The 25,715-nt window shown below is 34.3% G+C and overlaps 1 protein-coding gene across 2 annotated transcripts in view; it reads right to left on the reverse strand.

Moving 5' to 3' along the window:
* Positions 1-25,715, reverse strand: part of EFL1 (elongation factor like GTPase 1) — a 196,461-nt gene that overhangs the window by 39,136 nt on the left and 131,610 nt on the right. For both annotated transcript variants that reach the window (XM_031955656.1, XM_031955657.1), the window contains 3 exons: positions 11,742-11,873; positions 8,752-8,899; positions 2,055-3,031 (listed from right to left, as the gene is read on the reverse strand). In XM_031955656.1, coding sequence (XP_031811516.1) covers positions 2,055-3,031; positions 8,752-8,899; positions 11,742-11,873 — 1,257 coding nt within the window. The remainder of the gene's footprint in view (positions 1-2,054; positions 3,032-8,751; positions 8,900-11,741; positions 11,874-25,715) is intronic.

Raw genomic sequence — 25,715 nt, forward strand, 5'->3', positions numbered from 1 at the left:
TAATAGGTCTTCATTTATACCAAAACTGAATAAATTAAGAACATTTTTATGGTTAATTATATTTGTTAAAAAGGAATTCTATCTGTTTTCTTTTTTTAAAGTTTATGATTTCATGGAAGAGCCTGACAAGAAACTTCCTCTCCTAATACAGGTTGGAACTTTTTCAACAATGTCCAGTCTTAGAAAAGTATCTGGAGGAAGAGATGAAGAGCCAGTTTATGAGTCAAAGGCAGGACTACAACTTGAGTCTTAGTGAATCTGAGATCAGTTCTCTACCCACTATGTCATGGTGTGGCTCATATTAAAAAGATAAAGCTTAATTGAAAGATGAAATAAAGCAATCAATCATTTCACCTTATAAGTGAAGGACTCCAATGTATCCCTAAAACATTTTAAAATTCTGGGTTGAAAATTAAAGAATGTGAGGGGAATTGGTAAAGTTTATCTTCTCCAGTTCAAAATTATGACTTCAGAAGAAAAAAGAGGATATGGGAATGAAGAGTGGTTATACAGATGAGGTCAAAGAGACGGATTTAGTTTCATGGTCTATGGTATCAGAACAATAGGTTCCTGGCAAAGAACTAGGAAAAATTAATTTAGCAAGATCTGATCAAAAGAGCTTTTAACTGAATTCTGAGGAAAAGGAGAGAACCACCAGATAAAACAGTGAAATTAGATACTATGTAAGAAAATGCACTTGACCAAGAAAGAAGCATCATGGAAATTGTGCTAGTATTCTTGGTTTAAAATAACAGGAAAACAGGTTAGAAACAATACTAAGCTTTCTAATGTCTCCGTGACAACTCACAGAGCTTCAACAGTTTTCCATTTATATTAAAATTGAATAAAATGAGCAAAATAAACCTGAAACTTTAACACAAAATGGTAAATACAATTTCAAAGAAATCACTGAGACTTGTTAATATAGACTCATACTTGGAATATGATAATGTCAGGGGATACTTTATACAAAATTAACATCTGACTTATTTTTAAGGCAGAAGAATATAATAGCATGCAAATTTAACACATATTAAAATCCACATACTTGAGTGCACATGAAGTAGAGAGTTTCTGAATTAGAATAAAAGGGGAGATTAAAGAGGAATACAATACTGTTATGTAACAATATTGTTATACAACAGACCACTTGGTCAGAAGTACTCTCTGAACACAGATATTAAAACTGGGACAAAGGTAAAATATAGTGGTGATGGGGGACTTCAATTATTCTGACATTAGATGAATGTTACTCTGTTAAAAGCAAAGTATCTCATAAATTTTATATATAAATTACTAAAAATGCAAAGGAAAGAAATGGCAAAAATGTCAATCTGAAAAATAGTCAATAAAAGAGGGATATTTAAATACTAAAGGAGAGAGAATGTTCTACATAACTGGACAAGTAATTTATGAAAAGTAGATTTGAAAGTATTCAGAGAAACTGGCAAGAAGAGAAAGTCGCAAAAAGCCAAAGTGGATAATGTGCAGGAGGAAATGGGTTGCTGGTATTGAAAGCTTCAGAAAAGTCAAGAATCACATGGACTGAGAAAAAGACAATGGATTTAGCAATGGAGAAGTTTGGAGAGAATCCTTTGAAGTGAATGGTAGATTTCAGAAGCCAGGCTGATTGTAAGATATCATTCAGATAAATGACAATTAATAATTCCCATTTATATATAGTTACAAAAGACCTTATATTATATGCATCATCTTATTTGATCTTCACAATATCCTCTGCAGTACGATTGTAATTGTACAATGAGGAAAATTAAGGTTTAGAGGGATTTGTTAAATGATTTTAGGTCACAGAGCTAAACAGGTGTAAAGGTCATGATTTCCGTCCAGCTCTTTTGATGCTTAAATCCAATGTTGTTTCTCTTTAGACGGGGCTTCAAACATCTACACCCATGACTTCCTCAAGTGCCCCTGTGGTAGCCCACTTCTTCAGAGACGGTCACTGTGGCTCCTTCACTGGCTTCCCTCCCCCCACGAGTCTTTCTTGGATGACAGAGCTTCCCAGGCACAGTGTGTCCCCCCACCCCTCTCCTTACCTAGTACTTCTGCAGTGGCCATGATCTCACAGGTATACATGGCTGCCATTAGTCGCTGGGGTTTCACCTGCAGAGCATAGCGGCAGGCTTCTTTCATGGTAGCAATCAGCTGACCAGAGAAAGGGCCATAACAGTCTGCTAGCAAGGTTTCCCCTTTACGTTTGCTCTTTTTTTCCAGTGTCTCTGGGGAGTCATCTTGAAACTGTTCATTTTCAGTGGGTGATTTTGAATCCCTACTCAGAACAGCAGTTTCACCTCGATCTAGCTCCTCTTCTGGTTTCTCAGTTACTCCTTGACCCAAGAATTTACTTAGATCCCACTTTTCTAGAACAAAACAGACACCCATAAGTGGTTCTTCACACATGGGGCCTGAGAATGTTGCCAGCTGAAATCCACTGATGATACTATTATCAAAATCTCTGTATTTACTCGCATCTTTAATGCATTTGCTCTCAAGGCACTGCCATACAGAGCTCTTAAAATCTTTGCACCTATTTACTAATATATTAGGTCCACATTTCCTAGGACCAAATGACCAGATCTGGTCCACTACATTCCTCCACTTCCTTCCCTGTAGGTTCTGCTCCAACTTTTGTTTGAACTCCTGGATCTTAGCCTGGGTCTTCTCATGAATCATCTGGGTATTTTCCCCCTCATTTAAAGAAGAAGTCAATTGCTCCATAGAACGAATTAAATCACAATTTTCTTCAAGGATCTGAGTGACTTCTTCCGGGAGAGGCATGGCTCGGACACTGAGAGTGGCAAGTTTGTTTGGGGTGGTTATTGTGATGAGCCCATCAGCATCAACCTGGACTCCCTCTGGAAGCTTGTTCTGATCCTCTTTGGTTTGGTGTATCACTGCAATCTTCTGTTGTTTACCTATTTCTTCATTAACCATGTCAACTTTTGGTGGTTTAGTAATTGTTTCCCTGAATGGGATGATTGGTTCAGATACACTGATTTGAATCTTTGCAAACCTGAAAACAAAATCAATAGAAACAATGATGATGATGATGACCCAGAAAAAAGGTACAATAAAAAATACTATATACGTATGTGAGCTAGCTCCTGTTGAAAACAGAGTAGTTTGTTTTTTTTTCTCAACACACCATAATAATTTGTTTTATGAATTCAGAATGTAAAACTCATTTTGGTTTTAGGCTAAAAAAATAGAATTCTGTTTTTAAAAATTATACTTCAAGGAGAATACCCAATGTTAGAATTATATTATATTATAGTGCTATTATTTAAAATTATTATTATTGAAATATTTGGACTTAGTTATAACATTATATATGTTTTCACTTGGAAAATATTTATTGTAGCAAGATTTGACTAATGTGTATTAAAAACATGCATATCAAATCATTTACTAAAACATGTTAAGAGAAAACACATTATAACTCTAAATAGAATACAAAATCTTAGAACTGAAAGAGATACTGGATATCAGTTTAGTCTACTGCTTTATAAAGATGAGGAAATGAGACAGTAAAGGACATAGTTTCAAATTTGGAACTAAGACCCAAGCTTCCTAACCCAGTCAATTATTTTTAAAAATATTTTAATCATTACATTCAATTACTAAAAAGTATATATTATTACATATAAGAATGATATCTTAAATATAACAAAATGGGTTCTATGGGGAAATTGTCTTTAGTTTCCAAGGGCATTCTGAGACCAAAAAGATTTACAAAAATAGACTGTAGCATAAATTTGTAGGGGGGAAATCCCTCTCATGCTGTTAGCTTAGGTCAGCTGAAAAAAAAAAAAGACCATTTCAGGATCACTTTCTAAGTTCCTGTGAGCTATGGAGAACTTTTCTTTTTCTAGCCAGGAAAATCCAGCTGGTGACAACAACACACACTGACTAGTGGCAGTAATACTCACCTGGATTTCCTCAGGAAGACCAGTGGTCAAAAATTAAAGTGATGTTATACACCCCAAAAGAGGCGTAGAAAAAGAATTCTCAATATTCTTGTTAGGGCAGCCTTAGCTAACCAAAGGTTGAGTATATTAAACTAATATCAAAGGCATCTAGGTGGCATAGTACACAGTGGGTTGGATTTGGGAGTCACAAAGACCTAAATTCAAATCCTATCTCAGACACTAGATATGTAACCTTGGGCAAATTACTTAATTTCACTCAGACCCAGTTTTTTCATCTATAAAATGGGAATATAAATACTATCTGCTTCACGGGGTTGCCTGAAATCACTATATAAATATTAAACATTATCATCATTAAGCTTTTTTTCTCTACCTCTCCTCCAACAAGAGGTAACAAAGTGATATGGAAAGAATCTGAATTGTGAGAGAGAGGAAACATGAATCCTAACCTTGGTTAGTATCAGCATGATCTTTTTAAATCACTGACCTTTAGGTCTAAATTTCCTCATCTATGAAATAAAGACACCAGGTTAACTCTTTCCAGTTCTAAGACTTGATGAGTTCTAACAGGGAACTATAAAGGACTTTATCAAGAGGAGAGAGTACTCGCTAGCTCTGATAATTCCAGGTTGTGTTTCATTTTTCATTACTTCCATTCCTTGTATTCAAGTAAACCCTATGTCCTCTTGCTTACTTTTTGTTCCCACAGCAAACATGGAAAAGTAGGAAAAGAAGCTATTTAGTTAAATAATTCATGTTTGCCTGTACAGATGTCTCATTTATTTTAAAACAGAAAGTTTTGGAGGGGAGGAAGAAGCTTTTCTACTATAGTATATTCAGATTACAGTGCTACTTTGGGAAGCAAAGTAGATTTTGAAATAAAGTTCAATTAAAAATATTATTAAATTAATGAAAATCTTTCTATAAAGAAAAGCCTGTATAAAGATAATTTAATATATGCTAAATGTAAAATAGTAAATTAAACTTTAACATGAAATAAGGGGTTATAATTTATCTAGCAATCTCTGAGAGAGTATCTCTCTACTTCTGCCCTGTAGAAAATAGCATTTCTTTTTAGTTACTATACATATGAGTAATAGACCTGAGATTGCATTGGTTTCATGAGGGAGCTTCAAGGAGAAAAAATTCCCTCTACTAAAACAGGTCAGCACTTTGCAAAGGGAGCTGCCCAGAGCACTCAGTGTTTATGCCAGATTTCCAGGGTCAACTAGCCTTTCTATTTACTTCAGAGGCGGAACTTAAGGCCTTTGTGGCTCCAAGACCAACTCTCTTTAACCACTAGCTGATATTGCTTCTAGTAATTATTGTTCTGTAGTATATTTGTATATGTATATGTGACTATGTCTAAATTATATCTGAACCTCTTCCAGTGTCAGAAACAGTTTTGGATGTTTTTTGCACAAAGAGACAAGAGACTAGATCTGTGATTTCCCGATACAGGGAATTCATAGTGAGGAAAATATCTTTAATGATGCATGTTGGGAGTTCTACAATTTGTTGTATTTGTGAAGAGGTTCTGAGAGTATTGAAAGATTAAAGGACTTAAATAGAATCACATATTCATTCTGGGGCTTGAACACAGCTTCTTATAAGCCACATAAACAAGGCCTCTCATTTAATAAATAGCTGTTAATGCTGTGGACATAATTTTAGAACCTAATTTTTATCTATGTCACTCTACAGAAAGTACTATCTTAAAGGTCCCCCTCCTCACTGCCAAAACTAATGACCTTTTTTCCACTCTCAATTCTTCACCTCTCTGCTAATGTTTTGCCTCTATTCTCTTTGTTTCACTTTCTATTGAACTCCTTTTTTCTCACAGAAAAAATCTACTACTTCTCTGTTCCTGGCAACCAAGGCACAAGCATCCATTATGGAGGAGATGAAGACACAGGCATAAAAATCTAAAATCAAACCAGCTGTGAAAACTCACCGGAGCATTTTGTAAAGATGACTTATGTATTCAAAGCTCCCTCCCGTTTCTGATTCTCATTCTTTTCCCTTTGGAATTTCAGTTTTGGTTTGTTCTATTCTTTTATACATTATCTCTGTTTACTACATTCCTTATCCGGTGAGTTTTGAGAACTAAGATGCTAAGACCCTTTTACATGAGCCCAAACATCTTCTCTAATTGTTCTTTCTGTGATTTTTTATTTTTCATCCACCTTCAATCAGGGACCAGGAGGAAGAGGCTAATTTTCCTATCCATGCCCTACAGGATTTTTTTTTTTTTAACTTTCAGTTGACTTCACTGACTGTACAGAAGCATCTCCATGTTACAGAATTAGAGAAAGTTCCAAGAAACAAAGAAAGAAAAATCCTAGTATCATGTGATTAAAATTATTCTACCATCTAATTCCATATAGTGTTTTTCTATTTTGAAATCTTCATTTTTGTGTATAAAACTGAATGGCAGGTTAGCTAGTATTATAAATTAACTTTTACAATTTGATTGTTGTCTATTTTCAATAAATTTTAATGAAATTATAATTTTTTTCTTTCTTTTTCCTAAAAATCATTCTTAGAGAAGTGTAATTGGAGCCCGAAATTCTAGTTTCAAATCCTACTCTTTTACTTGTCACTTCTTCCTGTGTAGGCTTGGAAAAGTCAGGTTTAACTTTCTGGGGTTCAGCTACTTCACCTGATAAATGACAGCTTTGGATGATATGACTTCTTGCTCTAAATCCCATAATGAAAAAGAATCTGAGCCATGAAAGAATGGAATTTTATCACCTCCAGAAACAGGTGTATCCAGCAAACACAAGGAGCAATTCTAAGAGCGCTTGAGAAGAATGTTTAAAGTATCTTTTTTAGAGAACATAAACCCAAAGATAGTTGATGGGCCTCTGTTTTCATTATTTTGTTCCCTTCATTCAGCATCAGTCTATATTTTTGATGATGTTTATAAGCTGTAATATTGATCTTTCCAGTAGTTTTCACACTGAATGGTTTTCAAAGAGAGCTGGTTTTCTATAAATACTTTAATACCATGTCAAGGCCACATTCCTGGAAAAAAAAAAATCAATTTCTCTTTTTGTAAATGTAATTTTTTTTTTCCTCAGGAAAAAAAAAGTGCACCTAAACACCAGAGAATGCAAATAATGCATATCTAGGACACAAGTAAGTGACTTAGCTCAGATACTTATTGAAATAGAAGCACACACACTTGGGAGGAGTATCTGGTGGGTAACTAAGTTTAAAAAGATGCATGACATTATGAAGAGAGGAAGCTAATAGTTTGAGAATTTAAAAAGTTTTAAATTGATTTGCATGTAAGGGGGAATTTATTTCAAATTACTACTGAGCAGCACAGAATTTGGGGCTGAAAGAAATCTTAGAATTAATCTTAGTCAACAGTATTTTCACAGACAAAGAAAATAAGGTTCAGAGATGTTAAGTAAGGGATATCTCCATGGAAATTATTACATTTATAATTATTACTTCAGGAATTGCACATTTTAAACCTATATTGGATTATTTGCTATCTAGAAGAGGGGAGGCAGGGAGAAAAATGTGGAACACAAGATTTTTCAAGGGTGAATTTCAAAAATTATCTTTGCATGCAATTTGAAAGCTGTAATTAAAAAATTTTTAAAAAGGGATTGCTTCATCAAATCTGGCCTCAGACACTAATACCTTTCTAGCTGTGTGTCCCTGGGCAAGTCACTTAACCCCAATTGCCTCAGGAAAAAAAAAAGAAATTGCTTCAGTATTTACTCTGTGTCAGGCTGCCATAACAAGAGCTAGGAAATACAAAGCCATAAGTATTTGCCCTCAGGGAACTTGCATTCTATCAAAGATTATCAAAAGTTAATAAATTAAATAACTACATAAAAAAATTGTTGAAAGTTATTGATACTCTTTTAAAAGAGATTATACTGGATGGTTTATTATTCTCTGAGTGCTATAGAAACCTTCCATAATTAGCAAAATAATTTTAACAAAGAAACCTAGGGATATTAAAGGAAGTAAAGGATAAGAAAAGCAAAGAACCGGCAGTCAGAAATCCTGGGGACTATTCTAGTCATCACCTTTTTGTGACTCTAGGCAGTTCTTCTGACCTCTGTAATCCATAAATCCTTTTCAATTCTAAAATTCTAAATTCTTAATCTAAAGAAACATAAAGATTTAAAATCTATTTCAGATAACTAAGAGGATGAGTTTTAAGGGAAGAAAAGAGAGAAAATAGTTTCATTAAAATTTATCTAAAATAGAAAACAAAAGTAAAATTGCAAGTTATAACTTTAGCTAACATGCCTTCAACTTTATACACAAAAATGAAGATTTCAAAATAGAAAAAATACTACATGAGATTAAATGGCAGAATAAATTCTTTACAACTACAATCAAATGAAACTGGGATTTTTCCTTCTATGTTTCCAAGTAAATTTTCCATTAATCACTACCTTGATGATGTATGTAAAATCACTTTAAAATAATATGTATTGTCATTTATTATTATTATATAAAACATTAAATGGCAATTTATGACTAATATAAAAGTATCATTAAAATGAAAAATACTTAAGAAAATAGGAAGTAAGTAACATTTCCTGGCAGTAATCATTTTTATTAAAATTTTAACGTGTGATTCAGTTGCAAGAAAATTTTTGCATAAGGATATTCTGGCTACCTGCCAAAGATAAACTATAATCGTGTGTTTTAATAACTGAGGAATATTCAAACAACCCACTGAACTATATATATATATATATATATATATATATATATATGCATATATGTATGTATATGGCAAATAAATCCACCACTCTTCTCTCCTAACCTTTCTTTCAAGTCATCCAGGCATCGTTGGAGATGGACTTCCCCAGCTGTAACTAACACATGTTCTCCAGTCTCCTGAATCAAAACTTGCACACATGGATCAGCTTGATTTAAAAGCTTCATTCCTTTAACCAATTGTGGCATCTCACCTAGGCAGACCAAATGGAAAGTTATTAAAATCGCAGCAGAAGAAAGACTACTAAAAATTATTACCACACTGGGGAAAGAATGAAAATCCAGTAGTACCTGAAGCTCCTAATTTTTAAAAACCATTTGGATAAAAACTTCTACAAAAATTATATTTATGTGTGAACTTATTACTTAAAATTCAGTTTTATACATTTTTAGGCTATAGTATTTATAAGCATGCAATGTGAAATCCTATAGTATCATTTGAACTCTTCAATAGGCCTAACTATAGTTTACCATTGGTGCTAAGAATATAACAGACATCTTTTCCCCAAGTTACAGATAAGACATAGGCAGCTAATAACCAAAGGAAGGATTAAATGTGGAATCTAGCTAGAAGAAAAATGAGAATAAATAGCTATCACGAAGCTGTTGCAGTAGGGAAAAACTCAAACCATCTGTAAAATTGCTTATATTAGAATCAAGAGTTTTCTGGGCATAAAAATTGTCCTGTAAGTATCAGCTTTAGCATTTTGATAAAGTTATTACTTATTGCCTTAAAAGCTATTTCACCAGTCCTACAGCGCTCTCTGTCCTCTTATATAGATATATGGTATGCAGAACAACACTCTGGAGCTTTTTTTAGAGTGCCATCAAAGGAAAGTCCTCTGTATTGCAGTACCTGAGTACCTGTCAGGCTATCTCTGCAAAAACCTACTTCCTAGAGATACCCATATTTTTACTGACTCAACAGGAAGTTTATGACATAAGCGGATTTGTCCACAAAGTGGCTGTAGAATTCTGGTCTGGTTTTGGACAGATTGCTTAGGGTGTGGATCCCTGAAGCCTCTGAAACAGACTTTTTAAGTATTTTATATTAACATCATCTTGCTTGTGTTTTAAAGTGGAAGAAACAACACCTTCAAAAAGTTTGTATTCTAGAGATCAATCCAGAAATCTAAGACATCATAATTCTAATGATTCCATAAAAGAAAATTATGCTTTCAAAGAACTTGACATAACAGCATGGTAGAGTCAGAAGAACAAAGAATTCAGTCAGGTGACCTGACTGAATTCTAGCTTTGCTCCTTAACTACCTGTGCAGTCTCAGTCCATTCACTTTTCTAGGCCTCAGTTCCCTCATCTGTAAAATAATTGGTGTAGAATTGATCTCTAGAGTTCCTTCAAAGCTCACTTTCTTCTGATCCAATACATGTAGGATGTGGCCAGTGGCTAAAACCGTTCCCAAAGTGGACATCAGTAATTAGGAGAAAGCAAAATAGTTGAGACTCAGAAAAGGAACACTCTGCGAGATTAACAGGAATCCACACAAATGGATGACATGAGCCTTCCTGGAAGCTGTCCTAGAACAATCAGAAGCCAGACCACTGAAAACATGCTGAATCAAAAATAGGATCTGAAATTGTAAAGATGCTAGGAAGATGTTGCAATGAAGCAAAAACAGAAATCAGATGGTGTGGGTCAACATGTGGTCTAGAAAAGGTTTGGTCTAAAAAGCAGAGAGAGTAATATTCTCTCCTGAATTCTTCTTCTTCCCTTGGCTTGTATGACACTCCTATCTCCTGGTTCTTTTTCTACCTGTGTAACAACTATCTTAGTCTCCCTAGGTGAATGTCTTACCTTATAATCATGGCCTGCGCCAAAACTTTGAAAAAAGTCTTGACTTCTAATCGATTCTCTGTTGTTGATGTATTGGCTGCCATGATTTTCCTTATTATTTCTTTCCTATCTATCTTTCCATCCCCCTTCATTCTAAATCTCTCTACCAAGCTTCAGTCATGTATTACCAAAAGCTTACTAAACAGCTTCACTTTGATGTCCTACAGAAATTTCAAATGTATAAATTGAACCAATATATCACTCCCAGGGCAGGTATGGGAGATCAAGAATGACTGCCCTCTCAAAATTGGGAGATTGGAAGAAAGGCTATTTCTTTATCAGGTAGTAAGTCTCAGAACAAACTGACTAGGATTATACTTTTGATTATGCACTGTATGTTGTGATTCTCAAGTCTTTGCTGTGACGGACCCCCTTAAGTTACAGGCAAAGAATTTTTGTCCATCCTACCAATTGTGGACAAATAAGAAGGTGCTCTAGAAACAATGACACCACTTATGGGCTGGGAGGGTTACAGAAACCTGGAAAGAACATGGGAACCACTGTCACACAAAATTTGTATTGGTCTTTGAACAATGTTACACCATCAAGCACTAGGTTCTGAGTTCCAGGTAGATATTTTAGGGAGAAATTGTGGCTAATGCTGCTGCCATAAAAGAGAACTAGATGAGGATGAATCATTTCATGAAAATAACCATCGTTTTGCCAACAGCAAAAATTACTCCCTTTAGAAGTTATTCTCTGACCTCATCCCCTCCTCTCCAGAACTTTAGACCACTGCCACCTCCTGACTAGCCATTTGGATGTGTTTACCCCATGAACTCTTGCTACTCTGAGTATAGCCTTCTACTCATCTTCTTATATCAAAATTTAGATTTTGCCCCGTTTTCCCACAAGAGTTTTTTCAAAGGATTAATTGAAATGAGAGACAGGATTTTATGGACTATAAATCTATAAAGAAATTCAGCTGAGAAGGCAAAGAAAGCCATCAAGAATATATTTCTGAAGACCAAAGAGAAAGACTAATGATGAGAAGGGAAAAGGGGGAGTTGTATAAAGAGACTAATTTGGATGCACTTCAGGAGAAACTCATCAACCAGCAAAGATTTTTCAAAAATGTACTGAGGGCAAAAACAAAGACAGGCAGTAGAAGATTAATACAACAGCATGAACTGGAAAGAATGTTAGGAGGGCTAAAGTTAAGAAAGACAAGAGTCTGCTTACTTGGATGTTTTGGTTCAACTGCAACTCTCACAATGGGTGTGGCTTCAAAGTTGAGTGGGATAAAAGGAGGGCAAGATGGTGAGGTACACAGGGTTGCAGACTTCAGGACAAACTCTTGCAATCCTCCTATCCCTAAAAAAACAAACAAAACAAAAACAAAAAATAAGTGAACAAGAAACAAAGATTTAGGATATCAATAAATGATGATAAAATTTGAATTTACAACCAAAAACCAAAAGAAGGCCAACATCTAATCTAATTAAAATAATAGATTTGCACACTGATTTTTTTTTTTTTTATTGATATGTAAGGTGTTTATCTAATGTCAAACACAGTCTACCTGCCACTGCTTCCCAAATCCTAATTTTCTATTGTATCATAAATATCATAATACAGGGACAAGTTTGGAATACAAGTTGGAATTCCAATACTGATTTATATATATCATGCTTATAAATAACATTTAATTTTCTAAGATTAAATATAGAAGATAAATTCTCCATAGCAAAAGATTATTTTATTAATGCAGGAAGATTTCCTCTTTTCAAATTTTTACTATCACAACTCATTGTAGTTTAAGAACGGATCATGAGTTTTTAAAAGCCATGTCAGAAAAGCCTCACTAAGATTAAAGAGAACATTCCAAAGTTGGTCATGAATGTTTTTCTGTCGCTGCTAATAACTGAAAAAGATTATTACAAAAGGAAGTTAGAAGCTACCATATACAATCAAAGGACAATGAAATGATAATTTTTTTAGATAATTTCATAAGAAAAGAAAAATTTTAAATAAGTGGACTAATTTCAACTCATACATTCAAGAAAACAAATATTTAATAGAGACACTTTAAACAGCAATACAAAGTACATTTGCTTAATATTGATTCATATTTAAATTAGTTTAATACCTAAAATTCAATACTTTTTTTTTACTTTTGCCTTTAAAGTATCCATTATGATTATTCAATTATTTTCCTAAAACAATCATAGATTTATTTCATACACTTTTCTGCACATGACCAAAGTTAAAATACATTCTGTTGTTTGGCTTTGCTTTTCTTTTACTTTTTGTGATATAGTAAAGATCTGTCTAGACTTGTTTGTATCTAAATGATTTTATTGTATTCCATTATATGAATGTACCACATTTTAACTCATTTATTGTTGGACATTTAGGTGGCTTTCTCTTTCTCACTATTACATAGGATGCTTCTATGAAAATATTTGAGCAGATAGGGTCTTCTATTTATATTATGATAACACCATCAGGATATATGCCTAAAGAAAGAATTATTGACTCAAAGAATGTAATTATCTTTACAAATTTCCCTGAATACTATTTTATTCTCAGAAAGACTTCAGAAGTTTTCAATTCCATCATCAGTGAATAAATATTCCCATTTAGTCATAATGTTTAAGAGGACTATTTCATGGTTTTTAACTATTTTTGTCAATTTGAAGAGTGTGGGATGATATTTAAAGTTAAACCTTTCCTTAGCACACTATGTATAAGGCATTGTATTGTAACTGAAGATGACACCAAGACATATGGGAAAGTTCCTCCTTTTTAGGAGTTTACAACCTTGAGGGGAGACAAGAAATGTGCACAAATAACTACAATATGAGGCAATATGTAAATGCTATATGAGTAGCATCGATATTAATTATATAGATATATAGAAAAATTTACAAGGTATGACAAAGTGTTCAGGAATACTTTAATGGAGGAAACAACATTTGACCTAGGCCCTTATTCAATAATCAGAGCTGAAGAAGGCAATCTAAGCAGAAGAAAATGTGAGCAGCATGAAGAGGCATGTTGGAAAGACAGAAATAAGTTTAGAAGGAATTGGGAAAGCTAATTTAGTAAAGTACTCTGAGTTAAGGCTACAGTAAAAATTAAAACTGCAGAGGGCTTTCTTTACCCTTCATGTTCGGCGACACAGTGAAGATTTTTGAGCAAGGAGATAGCTTCAAAATGTTTTTATATAATTCATCTGATAGCAATGGAGTAGAAAGGTAGGAAGTAGAAAAGAAGAAATACCAGTTAGGAACAAATGAGAAAACGATTGTGAAGGAACATGTGACAAGAGTCGTTAACTGATTAATTGTAAGAAGAGAGGACAAAGTCAATGATAACTTTAAAATTTCAAGTCTAAGTGACTGGAAATATGGTGATAACAGACAAAAGTAGGGAATTAAAAAAAAAGGAACAACTGTGGATTTGGGGGGAGATGATGGCTTGGATTTTTGACATGTTAAAGATAATTGTACAATAATCAAGTGGATATTACAGAGAATTTTAAATGTGCAACCAGAATTCAGAAGAAAGCTCACAAGCACAGATAAAGATTTGGGGATTATTCAATTTACTTCACTTTAGGAAACATTTATTAAGTATCTACTACATGAGGCATCGTGCTAGGTGCTAGGGATACAAAAACAAAAAAATAGTCCTTGCCTTTAAAGAGCTTATTTATGTTGAGGATTGGTAAGATAACACATCATGTAAAGAGATGAATATAAATATTTATTTAAATATAAAATATTTAACAAAGCAATATCAAAAAGGGAATAGTTCTAACAACTTGTGGATGTGGTAGAAAATCTAGAAAAACTTCAACTAGGTGACAGTATCCATCAAGAGGAAGTTATAAAGGAATATATTCCAGACAAGGGAAGAGCACTTGTACAAAGGCAAGTAAATGGTGAAGGAAAAACAAGGTTCAGGCAATAGGCAGGGGAGTAAAATGAGATAAAAGGTTGGAAAGTTTGGTAGGAGCTACCCTGTGAGAGATGCAATGAAATATATACAAGTAACAGCTGAGGCTATGAGTGAGAATAGAGCTCTCTTTGAGAAAGAACAGGAAGCAAAGGACAAAACTTTGAGGGATGTCCACATTTAAGGGGGTTTAAGGAGGGAAAGAGCCAGAGAAAGAAGGGAATAAAGAGTAAAGGAAGAGCCAAAGTTTAAACACAAAAAGAATTTCTTTTGTGTAATTTGGTGGTATTTCTATATTAGGAGAAGAGACAATTTTCCTGAAACCATCAGTAGTTCTTGAACTGAAATCTTACAGTTCAATTATACCCCAACCATTTAGGCAAGATAGTAAAAACACATATACACATGTATAGAAACTCACCATACCTGCGTACATGTACACACACACACACACACAATCAGCAGGGAGAAGTGTTAATTTCCTATTTAATATAACACTAACCTAAGTTGAATGGTGTTGCAATTGAAACCCACAATTATTTCTGGCAGACACATGCCTAGCACCTTTACAAGCCCCCTGGCAAAACCAGCAGCCAAAAACCACAAATAGAGCTGTGAATCACAGCTCAGTTGAAATGGAACTGTGACGTCCATCATCATGTTATAGGTTTGTGTGTGCAAGACCAACATTCAGAAAGCAATTTATTTTCTCTTGGGGCAATTAGAGTATTCATATGGATGATGGTACCTCTATTTGGTCTTGCAGTCAACCACCTAGACTGCACAGAAATATGATTATATGAATGGAAAATTATAACATTTTCTTCTCAATTGTTTTCAAAAAGTGAAATTGAAAAGATCCAAACAACTAAGTATAAGTATTAAGGAACACTTTTAAATAAGATACACCATTTAAGACAATGTTTTAATAGAAAATTTATATATAACCAAGTATCCTCTCACTAACTTTGAAATATTATAAAATTTGTAGTCTAATAATAGTTTTCTCTAGGCTTGAGGAGTGCCCATGCTCAAAATGGGCCAATATTATGTTATGGTTGCCAAAAAAAATCTACTGATTTTTAAGGCTGCATTAAAAGAACCATACCGTGCAAGACAAGAGAAATAATTAATCCACTGTACTGGTCAAACCACATTTGGAATATTGCATTTAATTCTGGGCATTGTTAGGGGTCTTTTGTTGCCTAATTTTTTTTAAGGCTTTTTTATTTTCAAAATATATGCATATATAATTTTCAATTCAACCCTGCAAAACCTTGTGCTCCAAATTTTTCCACTTCCTTTCCTCAACCCTCTCTCCTACACAGCAAGTAATCCCATATATGTTAAAAGTGTGCAATTCTTCTATACATATTTCCACAATTATCATGCTGCACAAGAAAAATCAGATCAAAAGGGGAAAATGTGAAAAAATAAAATGCAAACAAACAACAATAAAAAGAGTGAAAATACTATATAGTGATTCATATTCTGTTCCCACAATCCTCTCTCTGGGTGCAGAGCTCTCTTTATCACAAGACCATTAGAACTGGCCTGAATCATTTCATTGTTGAAAAGTCACGGATCCACCAGAATTGATCATTGTACAATCTTGTTGGTGTTATGTACAAATGTTTTCCTGATTCAGCTCACTTTACTCAGCATCAGTTCATGTAAGTCTCTCCAGGCCTCTCTGAAATCATCCTGTTGATCATTTCTTATAGAACAATAATATTCCATAACATTCATATACCATAACTTATTCAGCCATTCTCCAACTGATGGGCATCCACTCACTTTCCAGTTTCTTGCCATTACAAAAAGGTGGGCATTATATTTTAAAAGAGACATTGACAAACTTAAGTTTCTTTTAAAAAGAGCTATAAAAGTAATCCAAAATTCAGAAAGCATGTCATATTGTAGAAAAAAAGAAAACTCAAAATTTTAATCTATGTAATTATAAGGACAAGAACAGGATGGAAACAGATCAAAAAACTTCTTAGGATTAACATACTCGGAAATGTAACTCCAAGCAAGTCAACTTGCCAGGTCAACAATTTAGAAAAGCCAGTAAGAATCGTACTTGCTTCAAGTACAAGAAAGAAAAGAACAGATTGGAATATGAAATACTGAAGAGCACTGGAAAATGGTTTGTATCAACAAGAATTTATTATAATGAGAATAACTGAGAAGGAAAAAATAGTTTTTAGCAGAAACCACTTTCAAGCATTCCTCCTAAGAAATCAGAAATTGGTAGGGTTTTTGAAATGCTAAAGTAGCAGATAAAAACAATGATAATAGGTCATATTATATATTCTGACATAATTTTTTTTGATTCTTAGAACAATCTTTCAGTTAAGTAGTTGCTAAAGTTTCCTCATTTTACAGATAATTAAACTGAAGTTTCTAAAAGTTAGGAATACAGTGAAACATTTAAAAAAGAAAACAAAATTGAATAATTCAAAAGGCTAAAAAATAAGCAAGCAAATCTTAGAAGGAGGAATACAGTATTATCTTTTTTTTGGTATTATTATAGCTTTTTATTTACAAGTTATATGCATGGGTAATTTTACAGCATTGACAATTGCCAAACCTTTTGTTCCAATTTTCCCCCTCTTTCCCCCCATCCCCTCCCCCAGATGGCAGGTTGACCAATACATGTTAAATATGTTGAAGTATAAATTAAATACAATATTAGTATACATGGGACACTATTATCAAACTCTTACTATCTCCAAGGGGCATGTGGAAGATAATGACAAGCTATGAGCCTATGTATTCCCCCAGAGAAAAGCAAAAAACAAACCCTAGGAAGGTAGAGAAAGGAAGAAGGAATTTTGAGATATTTTGTTGCATTTTATGGGACAAAAAGAGGAGGAGGGAGAAGGGAAGGGGAACAGCACCTGCCATGTGCCAGGCACTATGCTATGTTTTTTATTTGTTTGTTTATAAATATCCTCCCAAGACCTCTATGAGGGAGATGCCATTATTATCCCCTCCTCCCCCGCCTTTTTTTTTTTTTTTTTTTAAATAAATTAGGAAACTCGGACCAACAGGGTTAAATGACTTACTCCGGGTCACATGGTCAACGAGTGCCTGAGCTAGATTTAAATTCAAGACTTCTTGACTCCAGGTCCAGGACTCTATTCACTGGGCCATCTACCTCCAAGAAGTGAAAGATTATTAAAATATGGGGGGAAGTAGAGATCTCACGAACTTTACTCTTACAAAAAAACATGAGTCAGCTTTCTGCTGACCAGACCAAAAACAGATTCCTTAATTATATTATATATACATATACAATTATGTAATTATAAATATAAGATATATATGTGTACATATCTATGCATATATATCCTATAAATTCATGTCTGAGTGAATCTTATCTTCATCTGTGACATCACATTCTGAGAAATAATAGTTCAATTCTTTCCCTCCCACAAAAAAAAAAATTTCTGCACTGTTAGAGGGAATTTGTTTCAGAGTTTCTTAAACTAATGAAATCACAAGTCCTTTTTTATTTTATTTGGCATATTTTGCTGTTTAAGGTGAAGAGGAGCTTAGTTTAGCTACAGATATCCACTCAGCCAGCTTACTGAATGCCACATCTTTTTCATCTTCACAAGAATAAGTCACATCCTAAAGACAGCAATGTTGGCAAAGATTTAAGAATGGGACAGTGCTGCAATACATCTCTCAGTGAGCAGAAGAGAGTGGGTTGGATTACTTTTAGGAAAATGGAAGAATTTTCAAGTTTCAAGTTTCTCCCTGAGACAAAAAATCCCCATTTCTTAACACCAATTTTCCAAGTTGAACATCCTTTTCAATATAGACAATTCTTTCGGTTTATAAATTGTAGAAGTCATACTCATCATAGTAAAGGAAATTCTTTAATAAGCGGTCCTTATATTGTTGAAATCATAGGTGTGGTTTTGAAAAAGTTTTTAATTCTCTATGTTCATGTGGTTTTCTATTTTTAAAAAATCATGGAACACTACAATCTATGAGAATTTGAAATGAGATATGAGAAACTGATATGAGAAATTTAAATTACTGAAAGGAGGGAAAGGTAGATGATAGGTATAACTAGGCTTGTAGTATATAACAAATTATCAACTGTCTTCACAAAGGTGCATAAAATTTATTATCAAAGGTATGTATGAGTAGAAAAGGAGTTAGGTCATTAATGTGGAGAGAATAAGTCACTGATTGCCCCATAATTTTAAGAGATCTGGAGAAAGAAGTATAGTACTCTATGAGGGCTTCCTATGAAGAGATGTGTGTGTGTATGTATATATGTATATATTTTTTAATGAAGATATTTTTAATAGTATTTTATTTTTTCCAAATGAATGCAAAGGCAGTTTTCAGCATTCACTTTTGCAAACTCTGGTGTTTCAAATTTTTCTCACTCCCTTCCCTCCCCCCCCAGACAACAAGCAATCCAATGTAGGTTAAATGTATAATTCTTCCAAAAAAATTTCCATATTTATCACACTATGTAAGAAAAAATCAAATCTAAAGGGGGAAAAACACAAGAAAGAAAAAATAGCACACAAACAACAACAAAATGTTGAAAATACTATGCTTTGATTCACAATCAATCTCTATAGTTCTCTCTTTGGATGTGGATGGCTCTTTCCATCACAATTCTATTGGAACTGCTTTAAATGAGAATTTATAAGAGAATATTATAAGAATACTATAAAATGAAAGCCATGAATGGGTTGTGATTTATATCACTGGAAGGAGTACTAATAGCAACAACAGCACTGATCCATTGCAGTTTTTAAATATAAAAGTTCTATCCACTTTAGTAGAATGTAAACTCCTTGACAAGACAAGTTATTTTACTTTTATTTCTATATCCTCAGAGACCAGCATAGTATCTTGAACATTGTAGGTGATTAATAAACATTTACAGAATCGAATTTAAATTAGCTTTCATGTTATCCTTTTGTTGTCCAATAATAGTATCAACTCCTACCATCTCCTTTATTTGCCCAAGAAGAACTAAATGGTCAACCTTCAATTTAGTTCTAATTTCTTTGTGAAGAATGTCTGTGTAGATATGAATCCAAGTTATTGGTTGCTGGGAAAAAACCTCACACTTAAGAGCACACAGCTAGATTAATATCTATAGCTTTTAAACATTCTGACGCCATTACTATGGAAACAGAAGGGGGCCTCATGGGACTGAAGTTCATTTAGAATTTGTATGTTTCATGAGTTTCTCCAGCTAAAAAATGCAGCATAATATGGCTATCCTTTTATTAATAAAATTAGCTAAGGTTGGTCCTTAGATAGCAGATAGGCAGCAGGACCATACGTCCAGACTTTCCAACTTGGTAGCTAGCACCTGCCACTACCCCACTAGTATAAGTCTTTGATAATCTGGAGTTAAACACATACTAAAATGAGAAAATAATAATCCTACAGATTGGAAATCAAAGGCAGAGTGATGAAAAAACTGCAAATCATATAACTAGCTTAAGGCTATTTGAAGGCTTACTTGGAACTATCATACCTTTCTTCCCCCCCCCCCCCCCCCTCTGGTTTTAAAAACAAAGCAAAGCCAAGCAGAAAACCAGTAAGAACATTCAATTTCGTATTTTAAGTGAAAATCATATGTAGCTAAATTAAATTTGAACAAAATCTCACTTTCACTACCCTGATATTAAATCTAGTAACAAAAACCAAGTATGCCTTTCCCTAAATCATTCTGGTCACATATGTGCACATTTCCCCTCTATTTCTCTAATCACCAGAGCTTTCCTTTTCTCACTATTCAGGGCTTGATCTGCTTGTACAAAAGAACTCCAGAAAAGCTGGACTGCCGGGTACTCACAATCTATAGAGCCATTTGGGAATACTGAAGAGACTATTTTCTGCTGTGCCTGTAGTTCAGAAAGTTTACCTCTAAATTAGAAATAAAACCATATCCAACAAGGCCAGAAGTATAAAAATATTCTGAAGTAAACGTGGGCCTTCAAACTCCATTCTATCTCTGACCTATGACCAGGCTGAACTTCCTTCCTCACTCAGACAACATATGGTTTCAATGAGAAACAAATAGTAGTCTTTCCTCTGTCTCTCCTGGGACACAATCTACAGATGGTCAGTATATTTTCATCTTCTATAGTTAATAAAAAAAAAATCTTTGCACACACCATAGTGACTTCTTTCTTTGCATTTCATAAAATGAGCCCAAATTTTAAGTAACCAAAACTATTATTTCTAATCAGATGCAGCTAGATTTATTAAAATGACAGTAGTTTATTTAATTCTAGAATGGGAGGCAGCAAACTTTTCAGATTTTCTGTGTCATAGCTGAGGCAGTTTGCCGATAAATTGATGCCTCCAAACCACAGTAACATGTGATGGTTCAAATCCATCATCAGTCTTGCCACCAATGCCTAGTTGTTACTTTTTTTTTTTTTTGGTGAGGTTACAACTTGACCATTTTAGCCTGCCTCAGGCTATAATTTGACCAAGCAGCTCTCAATTCATGTGGTTTTTATTTCACTCAGTTTCATCAAAATCACAAGATAATTGAGGGTATAGCCCTTTCTAAAAAAAAAAAAAGGAGAAGGGGGAGGGACAGAGAAAGAGAGAGGGAAAGAGAAGGAGAAAAAAAGGAGGAAAAAAAGGGAAAAAGGGAGAGAGGTTAAAAAAGAGAGAGGTTGGGGAGAGGGAAAGGGAGAGAAAGTCAAGAGTCCATCAGTCAGGGCACTGAACTAGGCACAGAAAATAACAGGACTTCTTAATGTAGTTGCAAAAAACTTTTCTGATTGACAGCAAATTGCTTACTTCCCTTCTGTTCTCATTTCTTTCTTAAATGCCAAGTGAAATTAGACAAACTTACTTGTTTAGGCCATGTAGTGCATTTGGCTGACAGATGAGACCACTCATCTGAACGCTTCCTTCTTCAGTTTGGTACAATTCACTTTGCTGTCATACATCATTATATCAGTTGCTATTCTGCTGAGCTTAGACAGAACCATTCTCAATATCCTAATGGGGCAGTATCACAGCATGCACCATATTAGCTATTTTTTAAGGAGTACTTTCAACTACTGTCGGTCTCTATAGGAAAGACCTCATTGAAATTGAGGTCTCTACAGGGTCCCAGGTAAATGACAATAGCCTAGCACAAAATGGCTTGGGCTTAATACCAGTGTGCCATGAAGCTTTATTAATTAACTCACAAACAAAATATTATGGTAGTGTGGGATAAAAGGAATCTTACACGAGATATCACCAGTGAGAGCAGTAATTCTTAACTCTGAAAATTACAAAAACAAAATAGTTCCTCCTAAGTGTGACTTCTCATGTTTCCCAGGATTTTTCAATTTTAACTTTTTTGTACATTTAAAGGAGAATTCTTACTGTTATCAGTTATCAACTCAAAACCTTATGACAATCCCTCCTACCCACAACTATAATGTGTACAGACACACATAAACTAGATGGCAAGCCATTTGAGGGCCAGGGTTCTATCTTCTACTACTTTTGTATTCCACAAATTGACTCGAGTTCATCACTGAGCATACTACCAGTCACACAAAACATGTTGCTATAAATTCAGCTAAATTATTAAAGTAAATACCACCTTAATCTCTTGGTAAAAAAAAAAAAAAATGAAGAAAGTGAGGGGGAATGTAAAGTACAAGAAAGGAGCACTGACAAGAAGTCAAGATGCATGGGTTTTGTCCCTGCTCATATCCCTCCCCAGAAGTGTAAGCTTGATTGGGATCCACAAGCTCTCTAAATTTATCTTCAGATCCATAGGAAGAGAGGCACTTGATTACTTGATTAATTTTTTTTTACTTATGTTGTTGGGTATAGGACTGTGAAGAAAGCACTTTACAAAACAGTGCTTTATGTTCTTAATGCTTATGTGCTATATATAAACTATTTATCATTATTATTTTCACAAGAAATAAACAGAACCTTATTTAAATAAACATTTTTACTCTGTACATAGCCCCAAGGATGGGCAATGGGGAGGGGGATCAATCATCAGAGGTTTTACAAACATCAAAATAACTGCAAGGGTTTCGTAGTTCTCCAAGCAAAGCCAGTAACTGGTTGGCTCCTGCTTTACATCTGCAATATGGGAGGTAAACTCACAGTGGAAGCTCTGTTATACCATTCAGCTTCAGGCTGAGGAAGCTCCTATAGCAATTGAACAGTGTGTGAGTCGCCTTCTAGCCATGGGATATCACTGTCACATTAATAATAATAATAATAAATGATTTCAAATATCTCTTACAGACCTAAATTTCCCTATTCTTTCATGGAGAATACATGATTAGTGCCTCTGATGGGAGTTTTCTTGAATCCTTTTCAGAACTGCTCATCTGGTTTTGGTGTTCACCCAATTCTCATTCAAGAAATAGCAGCTACATATCGATAATATAAATGCTAGCTATTATTATAGTTGTTGTTAAAAGTCTTATATGGTACAGCTATAAGGGATCAATATTCTCATCCAGTATCTTTCCTATTCTCAACAGTTCATCAGCCCTTAGTTTGGAATCAATGAGGTGACACTAGTACACAGTAAAATGGTAAAAATTTTTGCTGCTAATACTACAGAATAGCTAAAGGAACAGCACCATTGTCATTAGGAAAACCTATGTTTTGAGGATGTTTTCCTATTACAATTTAAAAAGTAAACTGAAATGAATCAGGAAAAATAAATTGTCCATCCATGTGCATCCTTATCTTAATGTTTCATGAGGTATGGGAAATAGTTTTTAAGATCTAGAAAGTCTGTATTTTCTCATTATAGAAATTTAACTTGAAGCAGGCCAGAAATATTAGGATATCTAAGAACTGCAACTCTAGTATTATTCTTCTTAAGCAGTAAATGTGGGAGCACAGCATGGCAATGTAGAAAAAGAAACAGTAACATAGTAAAAAGAGCACTTGAATTCCAGGGACCTTAATCAAAAGGCCAAGGTTTAAATCTCAGCTTTACTTCTATAAACTTGGGCAGATCTTTCCATCTTTGGGACCCTCAGTTTTCTTATTTACAGAATGTGGAGTAGGAGTGGACTAGAAGATCTTTCTGGTCTTTCCATCCCTAATACTATCGTACTATAATCACAAACCAACTATAACTGTAAAAATAATTTTCCTGAGATTGTAAAGTACTGTTAATAAATGAAGAATGTCTTTTTGTGGACTACATGGTACAAGTGTCCCCTAAGTCATTCTCTTCATGCAAAGGTTCTTAACATTTTTTGTTTCAGGACCCATTGATTGATGTGATGAAGCTTATGGACTTTTCAAAAGACTTTTGTTAAATACACAAAATAAAACACAGAGGATTACAAAGGAAACTAACTATGCACAAATATAGTTATTGATTTAAAACAACAACAGTAACAGTATGTTCAAAGACCACAGGTTAAGAATCCTGCCTCTAATGCTTCATTAGTGTTGAAGTGAATTTAGATTCTAGTAACTCTGCCATGTTGAAAAGGCTTCCAATACGTGCGTTCATATTCCAAAGAGGAACTTGGCTCTGAAGGGAGGGAATGTAGGAAGGGGAGGTTCATTACCAAAAATACTTAGTTTATTCTTCATGGATATGCATGTGGATGATAGGATGGACACATGCACTGCCTGAGTCAGTTTGACATTTGGGAGGCTCTGAAGGAAAATGTAAAAGAGAAAAGGTATTAGGCTGCCTACCAAACTGAAGGGTGAGAGTCATTGGGTTGACCTCATTGTCGTATGCATATGAAACCTGGACAGTCTACCAGTACCACGCCATGATCCCATGATTTTATACATGTAGAGTCTCCCATCACCAAATGCAGATCTCAATGTCTATGTAGTCTTTGGGCATTGTTATGGCCAAAAACTTCACAGCTAAGTAGATAAATGAGTAACAAAACTCTCCAAATGTGTATATATTATTTAACAGGCATTAGTCTTTTGTTAGTAATATTCAAAACCTAGCTTAGAGTTTAGTAAGACCTGTCAAAACTTATACAATCCTACAATAATCCTATAGTATAAACTGCCCCCTAAATAATGCAAAAATAAAAACAAAAAAATTTGTGTCAGTTACATTTAGTCACAGACTAAGTAAGTGGTTTTCCCCAATTGTGTGCCTATATAGTTACAAGACTTTGAGTTAGTTATGCTCACACCCAAGGTAATGCTTGAACATATGAGTAACCAACATTTAAAACATTCCAATAACTATAGTCCAGTCATAAATGTACTGGATTCTCACACATGGTTTGGCAGAAATCTCCATCAAACAGATGGGTTTTATGTCTAAGGCAATAGGAGGACAACGATGGAGCTGGCTGGGGTAGTGCCCAACTCCTCTGACATTTTCCCAAGGAGATTCTTTCAGAGGACTGATAATGTTCTTTCTGTGCTGCACTGACTACGAGGTTCTGTACTTGAAGTTTCTTATCGAGGAGCTATGAATCTGTGCTGATAATAGAAATAGTTAAAGAACAATTATATAGTGTTGTAAGTTTGCAAAGTATTCTTTACATATTAGCTAATTTGATGTTTAACCTAACAGTAAAATTATGGAATTTTCCTCCTTGTAATTGATAGCATGAAATTAATGGGAAAAGTGAGTAAGTAAATGTGAGTTTCATTCCCACCTGTCACTAATTAACTAGTGATCATGGAGGAGACAATCTCTCTGATCTTGGTCTTCTTATCCGAAAAATGAAGATTACAACATTTGCCCCTGCTTTAAAAAGCATTTTTTTCTAATTTTTAGAAATAAATTTTATCCCCCCCTCCCAATTATTAAGTGCCACTAGGAAGAGGAAAAGAATAAAGGTCAAGGGAAAAGAGAAGGGAGACTTACTCAGTCTTTCCCTTTCTCCTTACTTACTGCTAATGTCTTCCCTGTAAAGATTAGCATTTCATCTTCTCTGTCTATATTCTATATATACATAATTATTTACACATTGACTTTCATAATAAAAACTCCTTGCCAATAGGGATAGAGAATTTGTCTTTCTTTATATCTTTAGAATATCTGGTATATAATAAGAGCTTAGTGACCGATCAGAAAAAGTGAGTACTCATTAACTATAATCTTTTTTTTTTTTAACTGAGGCAATTGGGGCTTAAGTGACTTGACCAGGGTCACACAGCTAGAAAGTGTTAAGTGTCTGAGGTCACATTTGAACTCAGGTCCTCCTGATTTTCAGGGCTCGTGCTCTACCCACTGCACCAATTAGCTGCCCCTATAATCTTGTA

The sequence above is a fragment of the Sarcophilus harrisii genome, chromosome 2 (genome assembly GCF_902635505.1).
Source record: "Sarcophilus harrisii chromosome 2, mSarHar1.11, whole genome shotgun sequence".
Lineage (NCBI taxonomy): Eukaryota > Metazoa > Chordata > Mammalia > Dasyuromorphia > Dasyuridae > Sarcophilus > Sarcophilus harrisii.